Here is a 21,993-nt window from a genome sequence, read left to right on the forward strand (position 1 = left end):
TAGCTCCCAAGTAGCTAGGATTACAGACCTAAGCCACTCTGTGCTCAGCAGGGAAGGACTAGTTTTGATAAGCCAGAAAAAATGGGATTTGGCTTAAAAATCCAGACATATTCAAGGTAAGTTTTCTGGCTCCCAGAAGCTGAGGGCAGGATGTCCTCTTTGGTGGCCACCTACACAGCCACTTCTAGAAGCCACAAAGGAGTCCAGCAGCAACCCTGCTAATCCCACCTATGCCCTTGTTATTCACACATACGTATGTATTTACTTAAGTCTGAATTTCTTACCACATAGGTGGAATTAGTTAGAAATTTTCATATTTATTACTAATATTTTAATTTAATATGAAATTTTAATATTAGAAAAATAGTTAATAAGCAGTGCTGAGAGGCCAGTGTCAGAATATAAGTTTCAGGTTGCTGAGGCAGGAAGGATTACACCGTTACTTCCTAAACTGCTTCACTCTCTTCACCTTCAGGGGCAGAATCTGTTGGGATCTCTATGATGACTTCACTTGGATTCCTGGCAGAAGAACAATATGCTAAGCATTTAGACTTCAAGGGAGCAACTGGACTTTCTCATTTCCTCCCCTTGTTAGCTAGGATTCTTAAATCATTCCCAGGCTTTACCCTTTTTTCTTCTTTAAAACCTCATCCTCATCAGAAGACTCCAGGTCATGTAGCTTCTTGGCCATGTTTTTCTTGCGTGTGGCATTGAGAGGTCTGTACATATCCCTCAGCCAAAGTGGCCGCTTTAACGAAAAGAAGCCCTCCTAGGAAAGATGAGGGAAGTATATTAATTATACTTTTGCTTGCCTTTTCTGGCCATGGCACCATGTCCTCCTCAACTTAACTTGCCTGACTTTCATTTTCTGATGAGCATCTCCTTTGCAGAAATCCAAAAAAGCTTTTTGGAAAAAACACATGCAGAATTAGTGAGTCATGCTATTTTCTGTGTCTCTCACAATGTACATCTCAAGTCTTCTTTTTCTTTTTTTGGTACTGGGGATCAAACCCAGGACGCTGCACTTGCTAGCCAAGTGCTTTGCCACTGAGCTACATCCCAGCCAACATTTCAGGTATTATTGAGAGAAACACTTGTGCTTTGGTCCACAATCACAATGTACAAAGGGTCCCATTACTGGATGCCTGAAAACAATTCCATGTATACAGGCAGGGCTGGCAGGAGCTCTCCATGCCTGTCCCAAAAGTCTCTACAATGCGTCTAGGGAGAACTTTGTATGTAACCTGGCCTGTAGCAGAGCTAGGATTGTCAGACCCACTTATCCTGTCAAAAACCCCTGTGCATAAACAACTGTACCACTATACTTGTCAGAAGCATTTACTCTTTCCAGAGGCTTTCACTTCAGTCCTCTTTGGACTTAGCCTTTCCTGTGCCATTTGCTGGGGTGAGGAAAGGGGGATGGGAGAGGAGAAAGGTGCCCTTGTTCTCTTAGCCACTTAATTTTACAAGAAGAATCACACCAAACTAATGTCTGAGTCAAACTTCTTGAGTTGTGTGTCATTCAGAGATTTTCTTCTCTAAAAGGCTTCCATGATAAATGAAACATGATTAGCACAAGCACAAACACAAATGATCTGTGGATGTCTCTGCAGCATTTGTTGTTTTTTTGGGGGGGTCCGGTCATGGGGCCTGAACTCTGGGCCTGGGCGCTGTCCTCAGCTCTTCAGCTCAAGGCTAGTGCTCTACCACTTAAGCCACAGCGCCACTTCTGGCTTTTTTCTTTTTGCTTATGTGGTGCTTAGGAATCGAACCCAGGGCCTCAGGCAATCAAGGCAAGCGCTCTACCACTGAGCCACCTTCCCAGCCCTCTCTGCAGTATTTGTGTACTGACTTGTTATATGAAAATGTAACCACAGTCCAACCACAGAGTAATTAAGGAGAAGGAACCTTCTTCTCCTTCTCCTTCTCCCTCTCCCTCTCCTTCCCCTCCCCTTCTCCTCCTCTTCCTCCTCCTCCTTCTTCTTCTTCTTCTTCTCCTTCTTCTTCTTCTCCTCCTCCTCCTCCTCTTATTTTTCTTCTTCTTCTTCTTCTCATAGGGTTTGAACTCTGGGCCTGAGCACTGTCCCTCAACTCTTCAGCTCAAGGCTAGCACTCTACCACTTGAGCCATAGCACCACTTCCGGTTTTCTGTGGTTTATTGTAGATAAGAATCTCATGGCCTTTCCTGCTCGGGCTGGCTTTGAATCCTGATCCTCAGATCTCAGCCTACTGAGTAGCTAAGATTACAGGCTGAGCCACGGCTCCTGGCAGAACCATCTTCTTCTGACACCCATTAACAGTGTGGTACTTTCTCCTCCATTTCTTATCATCAAATGAAAAGGTGAACCAATGTCTAAGGTCTCAATTAACTATAAAATTCTGAGGTTTCTGATTTTTAAAAAGTGGGGATGAGAAAGTAAACAGTAGGATGAGAATACAGTTTTCCCCAGCACTTTACAGAAAGTACTCATCTACTCTACCTTCCACCAGCTCTAAACCCTAACACTTCAGTACTTTTCTATCCTATCTCCAAGGCTTCTAAGGAAATGTCTGGTTGAGCCTTATGTCCTTCACTAATAAAACCAGGCACAGCCCAATCCTCTCACCCTCCACTCTCCCTGAGGGACCCACGCTAGCACAGACTGCCTCTGCCGAGGAACTGCTTTTGCTGGAACCATGCAAGACCCTATGGGAAGTAAATATCCTTCTTATCTTGTGTAGTTTCTTCATTATAAGGTTGGATATGGAAATAAATGAGTTCTAGGCTGTCCTCTAGTTTTTAGATCCTCATTGAAAGATTTCCAGACTCCTATGTACCTTGAGGACCCATTCTCTTCCTCTGTTGCTGTTCTGTGGGAATAAATCTGTTTTGGAAGAAAGCACAATCATGATTATCCACCATCATAACTACTGTCCAACTATCCATTATTTAAGTCTTATCTAATTTGTGTGTGTGTGTGTGTGTGTGTGTGTGTGTGTTTGTGTGTGTGTGTGTGTGTGTGTGTGTGTGTGCGCCTGCCCTAAGGCTTGAACTCAGGGCCTGGAAATTATCCCTGAACTTCTTTTACTCAAGGCTAGTGCTCTACACCACTTAAGCCACAGCTCCACTTCTGGCTTAAAAAAAAAAAAAGTAATTAGAGATAAGTCTCACTGGTAGCTGGGTGATGGTAGCTCATGCCTATAATCCTAGCTGTTCAGGAGGCTGAGATCTGAGGATCATGGTTCAAAGCCAGCCCGGGCAGGAAAGGCCATGAAACTCTTATCTACAATAAACCACCAGAAAACCCGAAGTAGTGCTTTGGCTCAAGTGGCAGAGTGCTTGCCTTGAGCTGAAGAGCTGAGGAACAGCACTCAGGCCAAGTTCAAGCCCCCATGACTGAGAAAAAAAAAAAAAAGAATCTTTCCTGCCCCAGCTGGAACTCCAATATTCAGATATCAGCCTCCTTCCTGATTACAGGTATGAGCCACCAGCTTTGAATTAACTTTTCTTTTTTTTCTTTTTTTTGCCAGTCATGGTGCCTGAATTCTGGGCCTGGAAACTGTCCCTCAGCTCTTCAGCTCAAGGCTAATGCTCTACCACTTGAGCCACAGCACCACTTCCAGCTTTTTCTGCTTATGTGGTGCTGAGGAATCGAACCCAGGGCCTCATGCATGCAAGGCAAGCACTCCACCACTGAGCCACCTTCCCAGCCCCTGAACTAACTTTTCTGAGCTCAAGTATTCTACTCTATTAATAGATCTTTCTTTGTTCCACAGTACATAAATATATATGTATGTGTGTGTGTTTGTATACATGCACACATATATATATGTGATATATATATATATATATATGTATATATATATATATATATGTGTATATATATATACATACTGACACAAAAAAGAAGGGAGATAAAAGAAAGTCAAAGAGGGCTGGGAAGGTGGCTCAGTGGTAGAGCACTTGCCTTGCATGCATGAGGCCCTGGGTTCAATTCCTCAGCACCACATAAGCAAAAAGAAAAAAGCCGAAGTGGCGTTGTGGCTCAAGTGGTAGAGTGCTAGCCTTGAGCTGAAGAGCTGAGGGACAGCGCACAGGCCCAGAATTCAGGACCCAGGACCGGACCCCTCCCCCCCCCAAAAAAAGAAAGTCATAGAGAGGATGAGATTGAGTATATACATGGAGAGACATATCACAATGAACTAGGGTGCAAGCTATTTGGGGTATATATATTAATGTTACATGAGTTAAGGCAAGCTCAAAAAGCCAAATGTGTTTACTCATATGTGAAAGCTAAACCTAAAAACATACATATTTGTGGACATGTACATATATACATATATGTGCATAGGTGTGTATGCAGATAGAACATAAATTCTAACTATGGGATTATTTAGGACAATGAAAGAGAGATGGAAAAAAATGAGGATGAATAATTTTGAAGTACAGTGTTACTGTGTATGAAGATGGCATAGAGTGTCTCAGTGAAAGATGTTACTTGATAGGTGTTTGGGAGGGTAGACAATCAGAAGGCAATAGGGTTAATCTGGGCAAAACAGAATTATATACATGTCTGAAATACCATGATGAAATCCCTTGATGCAATTTTAATACTCTCTGATAAAGGGAAATGAATGGCAGGAAACAAGGCTTTGTTGGGAAAAGCACCTGCAGGAGGGGACTGTGCTAAACAGGAGGGTAAAAGAGGTTGACTATGTTAAAGTAGTTTACTTGTGTATAAGAAAATAGAACAAAAAAAGCCCATTACAAAAATTGGGAGGTTTTTTTTTTTTTGGAGGGTCCGGTCATGGGGCCTGAACACTGGGCCTGGGCACTGTACCTCAGCTCTTCAGCTCAAGGCTAGCACTCTACCACTTGAGCCACAACGCCACTTCCAGCTTTTTTCTTTTTTTTTGCTTATGTGGTGCTGAGGAATCGAACCCAGGACCTCAGGCATGCAAGGCAAGCGCTCTACCACTGAGCCACCTTCCCAGCCCCTCTTATCTCTAATTAAATCACAGAAAAAACTGGAAAGTGGCATTGTGGCTCAAGTGACCGAGTACTATCCTTGAATAAAAGGAGCTCAGGGACAGCAAAAACAAAAATTGGGAGGTAAGCTGGACACTGATGAATCATACCTGTTATTCTCTAGCTACTCAGAAGGCTGAGATCTGAGGATCGAGGATCAAAGTCCAGGCAGGAAAGTCTGTGAGACTCTTATCTCTATTTTTTTTGGGGGGGGGGGAGGGTCTGGTCGTGGGGCCTAAACTCTGGGCCTGGGCACTGTCCCTCAACTCTTCAGCTCAAGGCTAGTGCTCTACCACTTGAGCCACAGTGCCACTTCCAGCTTTTTTCTTTTTGCTTATGTGGTGCTGAGGAATTGAACCCAGGGCCTCATGCATGCAAGGCAAGTGCTCTACCACTGAGCCATCTTCCCAGCCCCTCTTATCTCTAATTAAATCACAGAAAAAACTGGAAAGTGGCATTGTGGCTCAAGTGACCGAGTACTATCCTTGAATAAAAGGAGCTCAGGGATAGCACCCAGGCCCTGAGTTCACACCAGCACCAAAAAAAAAAAAAAAATGAAAAGAAAAGAAAAGGAAAGAAAAGAAAAAAGAAGGGAAGTGGATAAGGGAGAGTGATTGAGTGAGGTTGGTTGAGATAATTCATATACAGGTACAGACATTAATAAACCTCCTCATGAACACTATAAGAAAAGTGCTAGGCAACAGTGGCTCATATCTGTGATCCCAGCTGCTCAGGAGGCTGAGATCTAAGGATCAAGGTTCAAAGCCAGCACAAATTCTTAAGACTCATCTCCAATTAACTAGAAAAAAGCATTAAGTGGAGGCATGGCTCTGGCCACTTAAGATGAAAGGGAGCACAAGGCCCTGAGGTTAAGCCCCAGTATAGCACAATAACAGCAACAACAAAAAAATCCCAATAAAGCCCCCATTGTAAAAGTAATGTACGCTAATTTTTTTTAAATCCTAAAAAAAAAATCACTTCTATTTTCTTCTAATACTTTTACAATTTCTTCTTCTTTTTAAACATTTACCAAAATATATTTGCTTAAGGTGAGAAGAATCTTTTGTTACTTGCCCTGACAAAATACTTAAGGAGCTACTGTATTACAATCTGTTCATTTCCTATGGATGACTAGAAAGGTGACATTAAACTCAGTGTGCAACTAAACTGTACCTCAGTAGTAGAGTTATGCTCAAAATGTGCAAGGATCTGGGGTTAATGTCACATGTGCAACTCACAAAGCCACACAACTTAGGAACACCTGACATATTGATTGCTGATCCCTATTTCTTCTTCTTTTTTTTTTTTCCCTGTTTTTGGTTATGGGGTTTGAACTCAGGGCCTGGTACTGTTCCTGAACTCTTTTACTGAAGGCTAGTACCTTGGTCGCAGTGCCACTTCCAGTTTTCTGGTGGTTGAGTCTCACAGACTTTCCTGCATGGGCTGGCTATAAACAGCAGTCCTCAGATCTCAACCTCTTGAGTAGGTAGGATTACGGGTGTGAGCCACCACTGCCCAGCTCTATTTATTTAAACAAATGTTGGATTGTTTTACTTCTCATAGCAGAAAGGAAATAATTATCAACTGCAGGTAAAAGACTGCTTCCTGTCTTCACAGAGCTTACCATTTGACAAAGCAGAGGAAAACATGGGAGTATAAAGTACAGATACAAGGTTAAACTCTGTGCAAAGAAATGAAAAGCAGTCCTGGAGTTTGTAGAGATATCAAGGAAGGCCAGGAGTCATAAGCAGAGGCCAGTGATGACTTCTAAGAGGTCTTGTAAAGTGACCCCCATGCCTTGACTCCTAGATACAAAATTAGACTCCTGCTTCCTTTAGGAGTAATCTCACCATATCAGAGAAGTACATTGAGAAATACCGTTCCATAAACAGAAAATTGTCTATACTATCCACAAGTTATCTTCTGAAGAGTGGTAAAATGGCTCTGGTTTTCAAGTTGTGAGTTCTAAATCTATTACAAAGACAGGATACAATCTGGAAATCTGAATGAATTGTGGTCCTTACCTCAATGAGACAGAAAATTACAATCAAGATCATTACTACTACAGTCACAGATATTGCCAAGATGAGTTTGTTGTTATAGCCATATCCCGGAACTTCTTGTACAAGCTTAAAAAAAAAGGATAATTTGTTAAAAACAACAAAAAAAGAGATTGATGAAGATGGGAGGGAAAAACTGGGAGAGTTCGAGCGAAAGGGTGACACAGTCCAAAAAGAAATGTACTCATTACCTGAATTACATAACTATAACCCCTCTTTATATCACCTTTATAATAATAAAAAAAAATAAAATTAAAGCAAGCAATATAGGAGAACAGGAAAAGATACAGGGTTGAAGTTGACCTTCCAATTCCTAATTTTGTTTGGGGAACTAAAAGGCTTTCTGAAGTTTTATTAATTACATGATTGTGATATTTAATAAAAGTTGTTCATCAGGAAAAAACAACAGAGATTGTAAGGAAGAAAACTATTCAAAACCCCATTCTTCCATGTAAGTAATTTGCAAATTCTTAAAAGAGCATCTTAATTTAATGTGTTAGGGAGGGAAAATGGGAGAAAAATGAGGGAGGAGGTAACAATGTTTGACAAGAAATGTACTTATTACTTTACTTATGTAACCGTAACCCCTCTGTACATCACCTTTACAATAAAATAAATTTAATGTGTTACAAGCCTAGTTAATTTGCATTTTCTCTATTATCACTTGTATGTGTTTTAGGTCCACTTCACTCTCCATAAAGGAGGAAAGTAGGAAACATTGTTTTGGTCACATGACTTTGAACTTTACTAGAGCCCCTAGGTTTCCACTTTAAAGGTATATCTTTAATGATGGAGAAGTTGGAATCTCTTGTTCTATAGTTGTCCTCACCTGACTTAACTCTTTCTGTTCACCTTGGCCTTCAGTGCTTTCATTGATGTAGTTCTCTGTTTTCCACTGATCTGTATCCCAGTCAGCCTTGGACACCTTGACTTCTTGCTGTTTGCTAAGAAACTTCATCAAGAGGCCGATTCTGGAGATGAGCTTAGAACAGACTTCCTGTACTATGGTTTCAGTACAGTCAAAATGTAAGGTCCGGATAAGATAAGACAGGAGCTTTCTCACATCATTACTGGGAATGAGGGACTTCAACTGCTGGTTTACCTGTAGTTCAAAATGATCAGCATACGATAAGAATGGGGAAGAGGAGTCTGTGGGCTTGACAGGTGAGTCAGTGCCTACACTGGGGTATTCCCATTGCGTCTCACTGATCTTTTTAATAGTTGGCATTACGTTGAACTCAGTCACAGTGGAATCTTCAGTAGCATCCTTTTCCTGAATGATGCTTTTATGGTGATTTTGTTTTGGTACAGTAGTTTTTCCCACAGGAACACTTTGTTTTAAAGCAGTTGTTGCAGTCTGGTTTCCTACAGAAGTCCTGTCTAGAGATGGATCTAAAAGAGCATAGAATTCTGGGAAAGGGTTCTCTGGAGAATTCAACTCTCTCAAAGATGAAAAGTCCCCTCCTGAAGGGGAATCTATGAGGCTCCTTACTGGAAAAAATGGAGGCCTGTTGCCAAGCATTGGCCTAAAGCGTGAAGTTTTCTTTCTGAACTTTCGGCTCAGTTTGGCCTTGGGTATTTTGTGTGCCACAGGAGAGCCAGTCTTATGAAATTGGTAATTTTTCTGGGAATAGATGATTGGATTAGAAGCCTCCATGCTTTTAACTCTAGAATTTGCTTCTTCTAAAATAAACATGCTATAAGCTAAGTCTTTGTCTTTATTTCTGACCTCATGTAGGGATTTTACAATGGTTGACAAGGAGGCCTTGCTGGCTGAGTCTTGTTTCTGGAAAGAAGAGGCTATTGCCTTATGTTTCTTTATGAAAGAGGGCTGTGTAGGCAAGGCATTTCCCACCAATTTCCTCGGCTCCTGAAACACATGAAGCTGCTCTAGCTCCCTTAGGGGTAGTCTCCTATATCTTTTTTCTGTAGCAATATTCTTCACAAGAGGCCAACCACTCTGTTTCCTTTGTTTGCTCACTTCTTTGAAGTGCCTTTTCTGCATGCTTTTTGGCCCCTTGAGGACTCTGTTGAACCTCTGCAGTCTTTCCTCTGCACTCTCCATCTCTGCCCAGGTGTTTTCCTGTTCATGGACATTCTGCAATTTCTTTTGGACAATTTGGCGCTTAAATTTGGGACCTAAAAGGTTGGACTGCATAACCATAGCCGTTTTCTCTTTATTTTTAACCTCATCAATTTTTTCCTGAATTTCTGCATCTAACAGATTTTCCAGAAAATAAAGCTTCTTCAATTTATTTTTGTAAACTGAGTTATTGGGAACAGGTTTAAGAACGGGACTCTTTTTGTTGGGTTTTATGTTATTCTGAGAGCTATCTCCCTGCACATTTGTAAAAAGCAGTTTAATAAATGGTAACAATGTCAATTCTACATCATCTAGATTTCCCTGTGAGAAATACGGCAATATATAGTTCAATGCACTAATAATATCACTTTCATCATTAAAATCTAACTGCTCGTTCAAGAAGCCTGAGTAGCTAGCATCATTTTTTCCTGAATATTCTCTTTCTGGTTCAATAGTCAGCTCAGTGCTGGTATTCTTCTTCCGGGACTTTAACACCTTCATGAATGCTCCATCTGGGTTTCCTATTGTTGCTTCTTCAACTGTCAGAAAGGAAGAAACTGCTTTGTAAGGGATCATTGGGGAAAGGTATTTTATTTTTAATGCACTGCCACACATACTAATCAAATACATTAGAGGTCAGAGAAGATTTGAATGCCATATAGTGGGGAGAAAAATAAACCTAAACTTAGGCATATGAAATGGCAGCAACAAAAAGAGAAAATGGGTGTGCCTTGACAAAGTAGTTACCTACTCAGAACATCTGAGTACATAATTTTGTGTGAAATATAGGAACTGTGTTAGAAATGAACATCCCAACTGCCTAGTACTCAAAACAAATACCCATTCCCTGAGTAGCTTCTCTGCAGAAGAGCCATGCCTCTCCACATTCACATGCCCCATATCCTGTCCTGCCACAGCTGTAGAAGGTGCACAGGATTTTTCTCTCCACTTCTTTTTTTTTTTTTTTTTTTTTTGGGTCCGATCGTGGGGCCTGAACTCTGGGCCTGGGCACTACCCCTCAGCTCTTCAGATCAAGGCTAGCGCTCTATCAACTGAGCCACAGTGCCACTTCTGGCTTTTTTTCTTTTTGCTTATGTGGTGCTGAGGAATTGAACCCAGGGCCTCAGGCATGCAAGGCAAGCGCTCTACCACTGAGCCACCTTCCCAGCCCTTCTCTCCACCTCTTGAGTGTGCTGTTTTCTTCCTACCACGCTGGAAACCATGACAAAGGATGGTCCTCAGGATAACAAGGGCAGAGATGCTAACTCAGAGGTTTCTCTCCTTTTGATAAATCCTCAACTGGACTTGTTTTTAATACACCTACCTTCCCAGTACCTTCACTTGGGCTCTGCTCCCATATATTCTAGCTCTTTTAATAACAGATTCTGCACAGAAAAAACAGTATAATATTTTGGTACTTTCCTTCTATTAGAGAAGGGAATAGAATATAGGTTAAGATATTATAAGATTGCCTGATTGTATGCCTATGTTCCTTACATACAATGTCCAATAAATCTATAATTTCTTGAGGTCCTAAAATACAAGAGGGAAAAGCTACATTTTTGGCATTACTTGGAGTTGAACCCATAGTTTTGCAATGGCTAGGTGGTTTGTCACTTAAACTATCATCCCATCTGTTTTTTAAGTTATTTTTAGTTATTTTTTGGAAGGGTCTCAGTTTTTTGTTTTTGTTTTTTGGCCTGGGCTGGCCATTGTTAGCAGCCTCATACCTACAGATCCCACTTACGTGGCAGTACAAATGTGCACCACCATGCCCATCTTACTAAGATTGGGTCTTGCTAACTTTTGCTTAGGCTTGACTGGAACCACAATCTTTCTACTTCCCACATCCTGTATAGTTGGAATTAAAGGAAGGAGCTACCATACAAGGCTGAAATAGCTACTTTTATCAGATATCTACTCTGCTTTTTCTTTCTTTCTTTCTTTTTTGCCAGTTCTGGGGCTTGAACTTAGGGCCTGGGCACTGTCCCTGAGCGTCTTTTACTCAAGGCTAGCATTCTACCACTTAAGCCACAGTACCACTTTCAGCCTTTTCTGTTTATGTGGTACTGAGAAATAGAACCCACGGCTTCATGCATGCTAGGCAAGCACTCTACCACTAAGCCACATTCCCAACCCTCTACACTGCTTTAGTTGCATTTCAAACTCCTCAGCTTTATTTAGGAATCTCCTTAAGCTTTGAATACAAGAAGGTCTGTGTCTCATGACATAGCTAGGTTTCTTTTCCTAGAGAATTACTTTTGTTTATATTAAGGGTCAGGGGAGGAATTAAGGATGGTCAGAATTGAGGAACTTAGATCTGTAGAGAACTCAGTGGAGGAGACAAAACTTGGACATAGCTCTTGACTCTTCTGGTTCTATTTTTTTTCTCAACTGTAAAAAGAGATGCCATTTTTTTTCTCTTTCCACCTCTAGGAGAAGGAAATAAGGTTATTTGATTTAAAAAGCAATTTTTAAGAGTAAGTAACACTGTGTTTATGTAACTATTATTTACATTAAGATCACCAATAGAGATCATCATTTAAGCTATCTAGATGTTATTTATTTATGTATTTAAGCTTTCTATATGTCAAGCTATCTAGAGACCCATGAAGTTAGTGTTAATGAACTTAATATACAGAAAAAGCCCTAGTGTCTGGGTACTGGTGACTCATGCCTATAATCCTAGCTACTCAGGAGGCTGAGATCTGAGGACCACAGTGCAAAGCCAGCCCAAGCAGGAAAGTCTGTGAGACTCTTACCTCCAATAAACCACCAGAAAACCAGAAGTGGCACTGTGGCTCAAGTGGTAAAGAGCTAGCCTTGAGCTGACGACAGCACTGCTGGGTACAGCACAGGGATAGCACCTAGGCCCTGAGTTCAAGCCTCATACCAGAAAAAAAAAAAGCCTTAGAGTGATCTGTGTGATCTTAGTGATCACATACCTGAGTGATCTCTGGATAAGAAATCCTGATATCAAAGGCAAGAGTTCATAATTAGAAAGTCTAGGCATGGAGGAGGCCTTCCATCCATTAGGAAAGCCTGGTAATAAAATTGCTAGGTACAGAATTGGAAACTTGGACTTTAAATAAAATAGAATCATATATGCCCTTTTAAAAAAATGCAAAAATAGGGGCTGGGAAGGTGGCTCAGTGGTAGAGCGCTTGCCTTGCATGCCTGAGGCCCTGGGTTCGATTCCTCAGCACCACATAAGCAAACAGAAAAAAGCTGGAAGTGGCGCTGTGGCTCAAGTGGTAGAGCACTAGCCTTGAGCTGAAGAGCTGAGGGACAGTGCCCAGGCCCAGAGTTCAGGCCCCATGACTGGACCCAAAAAAAAAAAAAAATGCAAAAATAAAACAAAAGCTGTTTACCAAAACCTTAGAAGTAAGAGAGCACTTGAGATCTACTGCTTATCAAACTAGCTTAGATTCTGCAATGCATCATATGAAGCAAAGCACCAAGCAGGGAACACAGTCCATAGTGTGGCCATTGATGCTCCCCTCCCTTCTTGTATTCCCTTCTCTTGGTTCTTGTGCATATGAGCAGTTATTTCATTTTATTGTCTAATAGCAACTAAAAACCTGCCATTCAGCAAGAGAGCAATTCAGAAATTTTGGTAGTTTAACTTTGTATTAGAGAATAAAAATAAGGCAATTATTATTTTAAAATCATCACTGGTTTTTAAAAAAGCCAGGAACCAGTGGCTCACATCTGTAATCTTAGCCACTCAGGAGGCTGAGATCTAAGGATCACAGCTTGAAGCCAGTCCAGGCAGGGAAGTCTAGAAGACTCTTATTTCCAATTAACCACCAAAAAGCTGGAAGTAGAGCTATGGCTTAACTAGTAGAGCACCAGCTTTAAGTGAAAATAAATAAATAAATAAATGAATAAGGGACAGTGTCCAGGTGCTGAGTTCAAGCCTTAGTACTGGCATAGAAAGAATTAAAAATAAAAGTGAAAACATTTATCAGACAACAGACTCACGACAATGTGTTGTGTTTGTCACAAATGAATTCTCACAAATCAACTTGATTGTCTTGCAGATAACTTCAATATGATTTTTAAATTGGCAGAGGCAGCTGGCCATATGGCGAGGTAAGATCCTATAAATGGAAACACAGAGAATCAGATTAATGGGAAGGGATTACCAGGGTAGAAAAGATAGGCCAAGACTATCATTGCTGTACAGAAAGGAGTTGTTGAGGAACATGGCCTGGACAACCTTTTTTTTTTTTATCAAAGATAAGCCACTGCTCTTGAATATTGAAAATAAAAAAGATTTAAGACAGAGCTATGCAACAGGAGAGGAAACATGGAAAAGTGTATGGTATTCCTCAAATTAAGGTGATGGGGATTAGAAATGAGTGATATAGATTTGTAGCATAACTCAGAAGCATCTGGTATCAACTCAAAAGTCTCTGGGCTGAGGGTGCACAGGAAGAAGACAGAGATCTAGAGAAGTATCAAAGAGCTTCCAAAGGCCATAATTCCTCTTTCAACTTATACTGGAGATAATATTAGAAATTACCTAGGCACAAATATTGCATAGTTCAAACCATATTTGTGGTTGGATAACAACAAATCAAAAGGCTAAATCTGGATTATTTGAGCACACACATGAATAAAGGAGACCAAAAGTATAGCTCCATAGAATACTTGGCTAGCATGGCTGTGAGGCTTTGCTAGCAAACCAATAAAAATTATAATAAAGTATAACATCATGTACAAAAGACTCATGAATTTAATGCAATGCAAGCAAATCAATGTGGTAGGAATGGTAGGATTTAAAAAACTCTTTTTTTTTTTTTGGTCGGCTGTGGGGCTTGAACTCTGGGCCTGGGCGTTGTCCTTCAGCTCTTCAGCTCAAGGTGAGCGCTCTACCACTTGAGCTACAGCGCCACTTCCGGTTTTCTGGTGGTTTATTGGAGATAGGAGTCTCACGGTCTCTCCTGCCCCCGATCCTCAGATCTCAGCCTCCTGAGTAGCTAGGATTACAGGTGTGAGCCACCAGCACCGGGCAAAAAACTCATTTTTTGACTGCTAAGTAATATTGGATTCAGACAAAGATGATCTATTTTTGATGAGAGTTTGGGTGAGAAGATAGACGTGTCATAATAGGATCTTCACTGATCTCCAATCACTACTTCAAAGAATATTTATTAATTACCAGACACAAAACAAGCTCAAAGTTCTCTAAGATATCACCTTAATCGGTGATCAAACAGCATTAAGGACTACTTCACAGTACAGTAGGAATGCTATATCAAATGTTTAACTTGCAGTTACTTATAAGGAAAAGACAAAGCCAGCTTGTGGGACAATTTAAAAGAAAATTGTCTTAAATTTTTTAAAGTACCAATATCATGAACACTGAAAAAAAATAGGGAACTGTTTTAGGATAAAGGAAACTGAGTCATGATATATATCATCTATCTCTGATTTCTCCTTTCTGTCCTGGTTGGCCTGGAACCTCCATTTATCCAATCTCATGAAGTTTAGGAGGACAATCTCTATCTCACTGTACCTAGCTTTGACTTGAGAAGGGCTGCTATATATATGGCCAACTGGCCTCAAACTATGATCATCCTGATCTCAGCATCCTAAATAGGATGGCAGAGGTGAACCACTAGCACCCAGCTACAACCTGACAAAACAAAACATACTTAAAGACTATCATTAGCCTCTGGCTAAGATGGAATGATGGAAACCAATTTAACTAACAATAGTTTCAAGTGATTGGATATCAGACAATCAAGGTAAATCATCACCAAGAAATGGAATGTAAATGAAGAGATTTCTGTGATAGCTTTACCTGGTTACATTTTGGATATAATATGACCATACAGGATCCTGTGTTAAAGGTCTGGTCCTCAGCTAGTGCTGCTTTTGAGGATTCCTGGGAGTATTAACTTCATTAATGAATCAATCCATTGATGAATTCATAGCTGAACAGGTTACAACATAGTCTTATGTATGTGGGTGAAATAGGTCACTAGGAATATACCTTTGAAGACTACATCTTGTCCCTGGACCCTTTTTTGCTTCTATATCCTCCTTGGCCACATGCTTCTACCACCATGATGTGCTGCCTTATCGCAAGCCCACAGCAATGAAGCCAATGACTATGGACTGAAATTTCTGAAACTGGGAGCCAAAATGAACCTTTCCTACTTGGTTTTTCTCAGGCATTTGTCACAGGGATGAAAATCTGACTACCATAAGAGTTTTCTGCTCTGGGAGAATTTCCAAGGGTTGGTACAAGGAAGGAAAAGCAGGCAGAGAATGTATAACTCCCTCCTTGTGGAAATGGAGCAGAGAGTCCAAGTCAAACAAGTTGGCTACCAGTCACAGAACAGAGTGCTACAGGGGAAAGAAGTACACAGAGAAAGAACTCCGGAGCTATGCAAAGGGATGGCTTGAGTATCCAGCAAAGTACTAGTGAGTACATGTGTGTGAGGAAAAGAACTAGACTGGGGGGCTGGGAAGGTGGCTCAGTGGTAGAGCACTTGCCTTACATGCATGAGGCCCTGGGTTCGATTCCTCAGCACCACATAAGCAGAAAAAAAAAAAAAGCCAGAAGTGGCGCTGTGGCTCAAGCTAGCCTTGAGCTGAAGAGCTGAGGGACAGCACCCAGGCCCAGAGTTCAGGCCCACGACTGGACCCCCTCCCCTCCTCATAAAAAAAAAAAAAAAAAAGAACTAGACTGGGTAATATATAATATAATCACAGAATATGCTACAGAATTAGGATTTTTGCCTGTTCCTGAAAGCCAGACAGAAAAAATATAATGTCTCACAGGGTACTGGGTACTCAGAAAGGTCTTGCCATAATAATTATGAATAATGATCTCTACACTAAAGGTTCCTTTGTAATCCTACCTTACAAATCTTAAAAGTTAGATCCAAATTGACTTTAAAAAAGGTTTTGAGAAACATAATCTCACTTGAAATATGCTCACATATATTTATAGAAACATCAAAAAAGTACAGTACCTCATAAACTAAAATTCACAATGCCTGGAATAAAAAGAAAATGACAAAGCCTACAAAGGAGTAACGAAGTATACCTATATTAGTTGGAAAAAAAAACAAAACAACAAAGCAAAACCAACCCAGAACATCAACAGATGTTAGAATGACACACACATTAAAAAGTTATTATATATGTTAATGTCCTGTTCAAAACAAAAAGACTAACAAGGCCACAGAGAATGATTATTGTTTGTCCTATCTAAGAAAAAGGCAGCATTTGGGATGCTGAAGCAGGAAGAGTGCAAGTTTAAGGACAGCCTGGGCTATATAGTGTGTTCCTATCTTCAAACACAAGCAAAAAGAAAAAAGAGAGAGAGAGATGCAGGGAGGAGAAGAAATTGGAAGGAAACAAAAACAAAAAGAGGGTAGACCTAGTTCCTTGAGCAAGTGAGAAGGCTGGGGACTTCGACCATCCAGATGAAAACACCTGACTGACTTGGGAGAGATGGACTCAGGTACTATGTACTATGAGAAGTTGAGGGAGATGAGATTAGAGCAGAAACCAACAGATTTGACAATACGGGGGAGTTAGTCAAGGAGGCAACCTGATGGAAGCGATTACAGAAGAGTGCAATGAAGTACCTCTTTCCACACAGACATGGCACAATCTGTACGGAAGCACAGTAAGTTCTACATAGTTTGCCATACTGTAGTTGAGGCGGTACAACTTTTATGATAGGGCACTATAGGAATATTTTCTAAACTTTCAAAAAATAAAATATACTATATATGAAATTAACTTAAAATGGATCTTAGGCCTAATTGAAAGTATGGAACTTCTGAAAGAAAATATAGGAAAAAATCTGAGTTAAGACAATTTAAAAAAAATTTTTTTTTGCTAGTAGTATGGTTTTGAATTAAGTCCCTTGTGCTTGCTAGGAGGTGCTCATTGAGCCAAGTACCCAACCCACCCTTCTTTTTCTGGTAGGGTCTCATGTTTTGCTTGGGCCCATCCTCTGACAGAGGTCCTTCTTCTTAGGCTTCTCACATAGCTTGGACTAGAGGATCTCTCTGACTTTTGGCCTAGGTTGGCTCAAGTGCAGTTTTCCTGATCTCTGACTCTGGAATAGTTGAGATTACAGATATATATAACTATACTCAACAACGGTGCATTTTTAGATTGATTTCTTAGGTAAAACAGACAATAAAAGCACGAAGCATACAAGAGAACTGTGCTAAGTTAATAGTTTAGAAAAATTTAAAAATCTTAAACTTCTGCTCTTCAAAAGACAAGTCATGGAATGAAAAGGCAAGCCATACACAGAAAAGATCTTTACAAGCACATAAATTGAGAGGAAGAACTTGTATCCAAAGTATATAAAGCACATTTAAAACTTAGTGAGAATTTTTAGTATGGCCCATCTAACTTTTATCTTCTTTTCCTCAGACCATCAGTATTAAATAGATGAAAAAAAAAACTTAGTGAGAAGACAAATATCTAATCGACATATGAGAACAGATTTGAATATTTGTCCATTGTCACTCAACATTGTCACCTATTAATGAAAAGCAAATGAATACCACAACAAGACTCACGACATAGATACTAGTCAAAAGGCTAAAAAGTTTTAAAAATGGAAGTAGAAATATCGGGGAGATGTGGAGCAATTGCAATCTCATATGTCACCAGTGGACTCCCTAAGGCTCTGCCAAGTGACAGAAGCCAAACTCAAATGGCTACACACTCTGTGATTTCATGTATAAGATGTTCTAGAAAAGGTAGAACTGTAGGAAAAGAAATAGGTTTGGGGGGGGTCTGGGGAGGTGGCTCAGTGGCAGAGCGCTTGCCTTGCATGCATGAGACCCTGAGTTCAATTCTTCAGCACCACATAAGCAGAAAAAGCCAGAAGTGGAGCTATGGCTCAAGTGGTAGAGCGCTAGCCTTGAGCTGAAGAGCTGAGGGACAGTGTTCAGGCCCCACGACCGACCAAAAAGAAAAAGAAATAGGTTTGGGGTTTCCAGGGGCTGGTGATGGGAGGAATGTAGTGACTGAGTAGCCTTTTGTGGGTGACAGAGGTGTTCAATATTAGGAACTAGGCAGTGGCTACATGGCTATCTATGCAAACCCACCAAACAGTATACTTAAAAGAGGTGTTTGTTTCTTAAGAAACCTGAAAAAAAATGAAGTGATAGAAATCTAAAAATATTAACTTACAGCTGGACACTGGTGGCTCACACCTGTAATCTTACCTACACAGGAGACTGAGATCTAAGGATCACAGTTCAAAGCCAGCCTGGGCAGAAAAGACCCCATGAGACTCATCTCTAATTAACTACTCAAAAACCACAAGTGGAGCTGTGGTTCAAAGTGGTAGAGCACTAGCCTTGAGGAGAAGAGCTCAGGGATGGCGCCTAGGCCTTGGGCTCAAGCCTTACAACTGCCAAAAAATAAAAAGTAAAAAATAAATTAACTTACAGTTTTTCCAACTCAAGGGTCAACATGAGGATGTTCTCAATTGTTGTAAGTTGCACTTGTGTTGTTCCCATATCTCTGAAGGAGAAAAGCCAGACATTTATAATGAACCCCAATATTAATATTGTGTTCTTTTTTTTTGGTTGTTTGTGGGGCTTGAACTCTGAGCTTGGGCGCTGTCCCTGTGCTCTTCAGCTTAAGGTGAGTGCTCTACTACTGCTTGAGCCACAGTGGCACTTCCGGTTTTCTAGTGGTTTATTAGAGATAAGAGTCTCTTGGACTTTCCTGCCCAGGCTGGCTTTTATCTCAGCCTCCTGAGTAGCTAGAATTTACAGGCATGAGCCATCACCGCCCAGCCAAATACTGTATTCTTTTTTTTTTTTTTGGGTCCGGTCATGGGGCCTGAACTCTGGGCCTGGGCGCTGTCCCTCAGCTCTTCAGCTCAAGGCTAGCACTCTACCACTTGAGCCACAGCGCCACTTCCGGCTTTTTTCTTTTTTCTTATGTGGTGCTGAGGAATTGAATCCAGGGCCTCGAGCATGCAAGGCAAGCACTCTACCACTAAGCCACCTTCCCAGCCCAAATACTGTATTCTTAAAAAGATAATTCAAGGACATGTGATTATTTCACTTTTGACTTCCCTATAAAGCCATTCTCAAGAATTTGCCATGGAAGTTAATTTTAAAGAGTTGTTACTGAAAAGATTTAGTGTTTGAATCATCAAAGCAATGACTTGGCCTTCTATAGAACTTGTATCTTTTTTCTTTTTCTTTTTTTTTTGGTTAGTCAAGGGGCCTGAACTCTGGGCCTGGGCACTGTCCCCTCAGCTCTTCAGCTCAAGACTAGTGCTCTACCACTTGAGCCACAGTGCCACTTCTGGCTTTTTCTGCTTATGTGGTGCTGAGGAATTGAACCCAGGGCCTCAGGCATGCAAGGCAAACACTCTATCAATGAGCCACCTTCCCAAGCCTCTTTTTTCTTTAAACCATTATATTGCTTCTCATTTCCTTTCTTTCTTTTTGTCTTTGCTTTTTTTTTGGTACTGGGGATCGAACCCAGGACGTTGCACTTGCTAGGCAAGCACTTTGCCACTGAGCTACATCCCAGCCCTCATTTCCTTTCTTTCTTTTTCTTTCTTTCGTGCTTCCTTTCTTTCTTTCTTTTCTCCTCCTCCTCCTTCCCTCCTCCCTCTTCCTCTCCTTAGTTTTTTCCTTTGCCAACAATATGTTTTCAATTACCTACTTACTAAAATGATTTTTTCCTCCTCCTTCTCTTCCTCCTCCTCTTTTTTTTTTTTTTTTTTTGCTAGTCCTGGGACTTGAACTCTGGGCCTGTTCACTCTGGGCCTGGGCACTGTCCCTGAGTTTCTTTTGCTCAAGGCAAAAACTCTACCACTTAAGCCACAGTGCCACTTCTGGCTTGAGTAGCTTATTGGAGATGAGAAAGTCTCACATAGTTTCCTGCCTGAGCTGCCTTCAAACCACGATTCTTAGATCCCAGCCTCCTTAGTAGTTAAAATTACAGGCATGAGTCACCAGCACTCAGGTTGTTTGTTCCTTTTAAAATAATGTACCTGATTCTTCTTAGCTTTCTGTAATAAATAATAGTTCTACATGTGTTCTTCCATCTGGCTGTTTTGTGCATTATACATATTTTCTTAGTTCTTTCCTTTGCCAACAATATGTTTTCAATTACCTAGTTACTAAAATTAGGATTTTATCAGATGCAATATAAAATACTTAATCTTTGATGAAAGTAATAAAAAAGAACAGAAATCATCTCAAGACTTTTAATGTTACTTCAATACTTACAGATATTTTAATGCTGGCAATTTAAAAAGATAGGAATCTTCAACTGCTGTCAGAGGATTACGACTGAGAATCCTGAAAAATGCAGGAATCAAAATTATCACTATTTTCAATATACCTAAGACTGCATGAAAAGCTCATTTGAGGGTATGAATTAATTTAAAAATCATTTTCTGTCTTTTCTAAGTCATACTTAGCATCCCTAAGTCAGACTTCCTCTGAGAACCATCCAGGTCTGATGAAAATAATGTAGAGAAGCTAGGAGCTAGGAACAGAAAAGGGATAGCAGAGAAAAAAATATGCCCCAAAACTTTCAAGTCAAAAGCTATAGAAGTGATTGCACTGGCAGCGAGCCTTCACTGTATCTTCCAGAAATTTAAAATGATTCACTGTCTTTAGAAATTTAAAATAATTCATGGTCGAATTAAGGGGAAAACAGATCCATTTCCTTGGTTTTGAACTAGATAGGCTGCACTCCCAGCACGTATTTCCACTTATACTCTTCAGTCATATCACAGCTTGTATTACCTTACAGACAATCACTGTGCACTTGTCAGCCTCATAGACTTCAACTCCTTGAGTTCAGGGCCCACACTTCTTATTTTCATTCCAGTGCCTAGCACAGTGCTTCAAATTTGTAAATATTTAACAAATGTTTGTTGTGTAAATATCATTCTGTTTGCATATCAGTAAAATGGACTAAGTCCTTCTCTATTATCAGCCTATCTATCCCCGTTTTGAGACAGAGCCTTGCTATCTAGCACCAGCTGACTCTGAACTCCTGAGCTGAAGCATTCCTCCTACATCAGCTTCTCAAGTAGCTGGGACTGCAGTCATAAATTTGCTTATGACATAACATTTAATCCAAAAGGCTGAAATGAAGAACACCCATAAAATGACATAGATAAGTTTAACAATGATGTATTTTTGTTTATAACTCCTTTTTTCTTTCCTATGATTTTAAATAATTATTTTAAAGTGAAATTATAAATCTTTATGCTGATGGACACAAAATGTAATACATAACTAACATTGTAAAGTAAGTTGTGAGGTACATTTGCTCAAGCCTATAATACTGGGGAGGCAGAAATGCGGATTTTGGTTTGAGGCTAGCATAGGCAACAAAGTTCATGAGAATCCATCTCCTCCAATGATTTCTTGATGCATGCTTGTCAGCCTAAACTACAGTGGAAACACATGGCTGAGTTCAGTGGCCCATTCCAATAGGATGAGCAAGCACAAATCTCGAATTTCAGATTCCTCCAGATATAAAGCAAGACCACATCTCAAAAGGATTAAGTAGTAAAGCACCTGTCTTGCAAGTTTAAGGCCCTTAAGTTCAAACCTAAGTATCGAAAAAAAATAATGATATAAGAGAACAAATTTTTGCACATCATTGATATTAAATTTGTATTAATCTGAAGTTGAGCATTAGCAGTTAAAGGTTTAATGGTAACCCCTAAGTCAATCACAAAGAAAATAACTAAATTATATAGTAACAAATAAGGAAATTAAAGTATACTGAAAAATATTTATTTTTTTATTTTTTTTGGGTCCGGTCATGGGGCCTGAACTCTGGGCCTGGGCACC

General features: G+C 40.3%; 1 protein-coding gene across 1 annotated transcript in view; it reads right to left on the reverse strand.

Annotated features, from left to right (window-relative positions):
- Positions 1 to 387: 387 nt before the first annotated feature.
- LOC122103566 (leucine-rich repeat-containing protein 37B-like) overlaps positions 388 to 21,993 on the reverse strand; it is a 44,222-nt gene continuing 22,616 nt past the window's right edge. Inside the window, exons 7-16 of the mRNA XM_042674172.1 lie at positions 20,407 to 20,478; positions 18,599 to 18,673; positions 13,136 to 13,254; positions 9,413 to 9,690; positions 7,898 to 9,151; positions 7,033 to 7,137; positions 2,818 to 2,864; positions 855 to 903; positions 627 to 769; positions 388 to 519 (exon numbers count right to left, since the gene is read on the reverse strand). Coding sequence (XP_042530106.1) covers positions 447 to 519; positions 627 to 769; positions 855 to 903; positions 2,818 to 2,864; positions 7,033 to 7,137; positions 7,898 to 9,151; positions 9,413 to 9,690; positions 13,136 to 13,254; positions 18,599 to 18,673; positions 20,407 to 20,478 — 2,215 coding nt within the window. The 3' untranslated portion in view covers positions 388 to 446. The remainder of the gene's footprint in view (positions 520 to 626; positions 770 to 854; positions 904 to 2,817; positions 2,865 to 7,032; positions 7,138 to 7,897; positions 9,152 to 9,412; positions 9,691 to 13,135; positions 13,255 to 18,598; positions 18,674 to 20,406; positions 20,479 to 21,993) is intronic.

This window comes from Dipodomys spectabilis, unplaced genomic scaffold (assembly GCF_019054845.1).
Source record: "Dipodomys spectabilis isolate Male_0828 unplaced genomic scaffold, ASM1905484v1 ptg000018l, whole genome shotgun sequence".
Classification (NCBI taxonomy): domain Eukaryota; kingdom Metazoa; phylum Chordata; class Mammalia; order Rodentia; family Heteromyidae; genus Dipodomys; species Dipodomys spectabilis.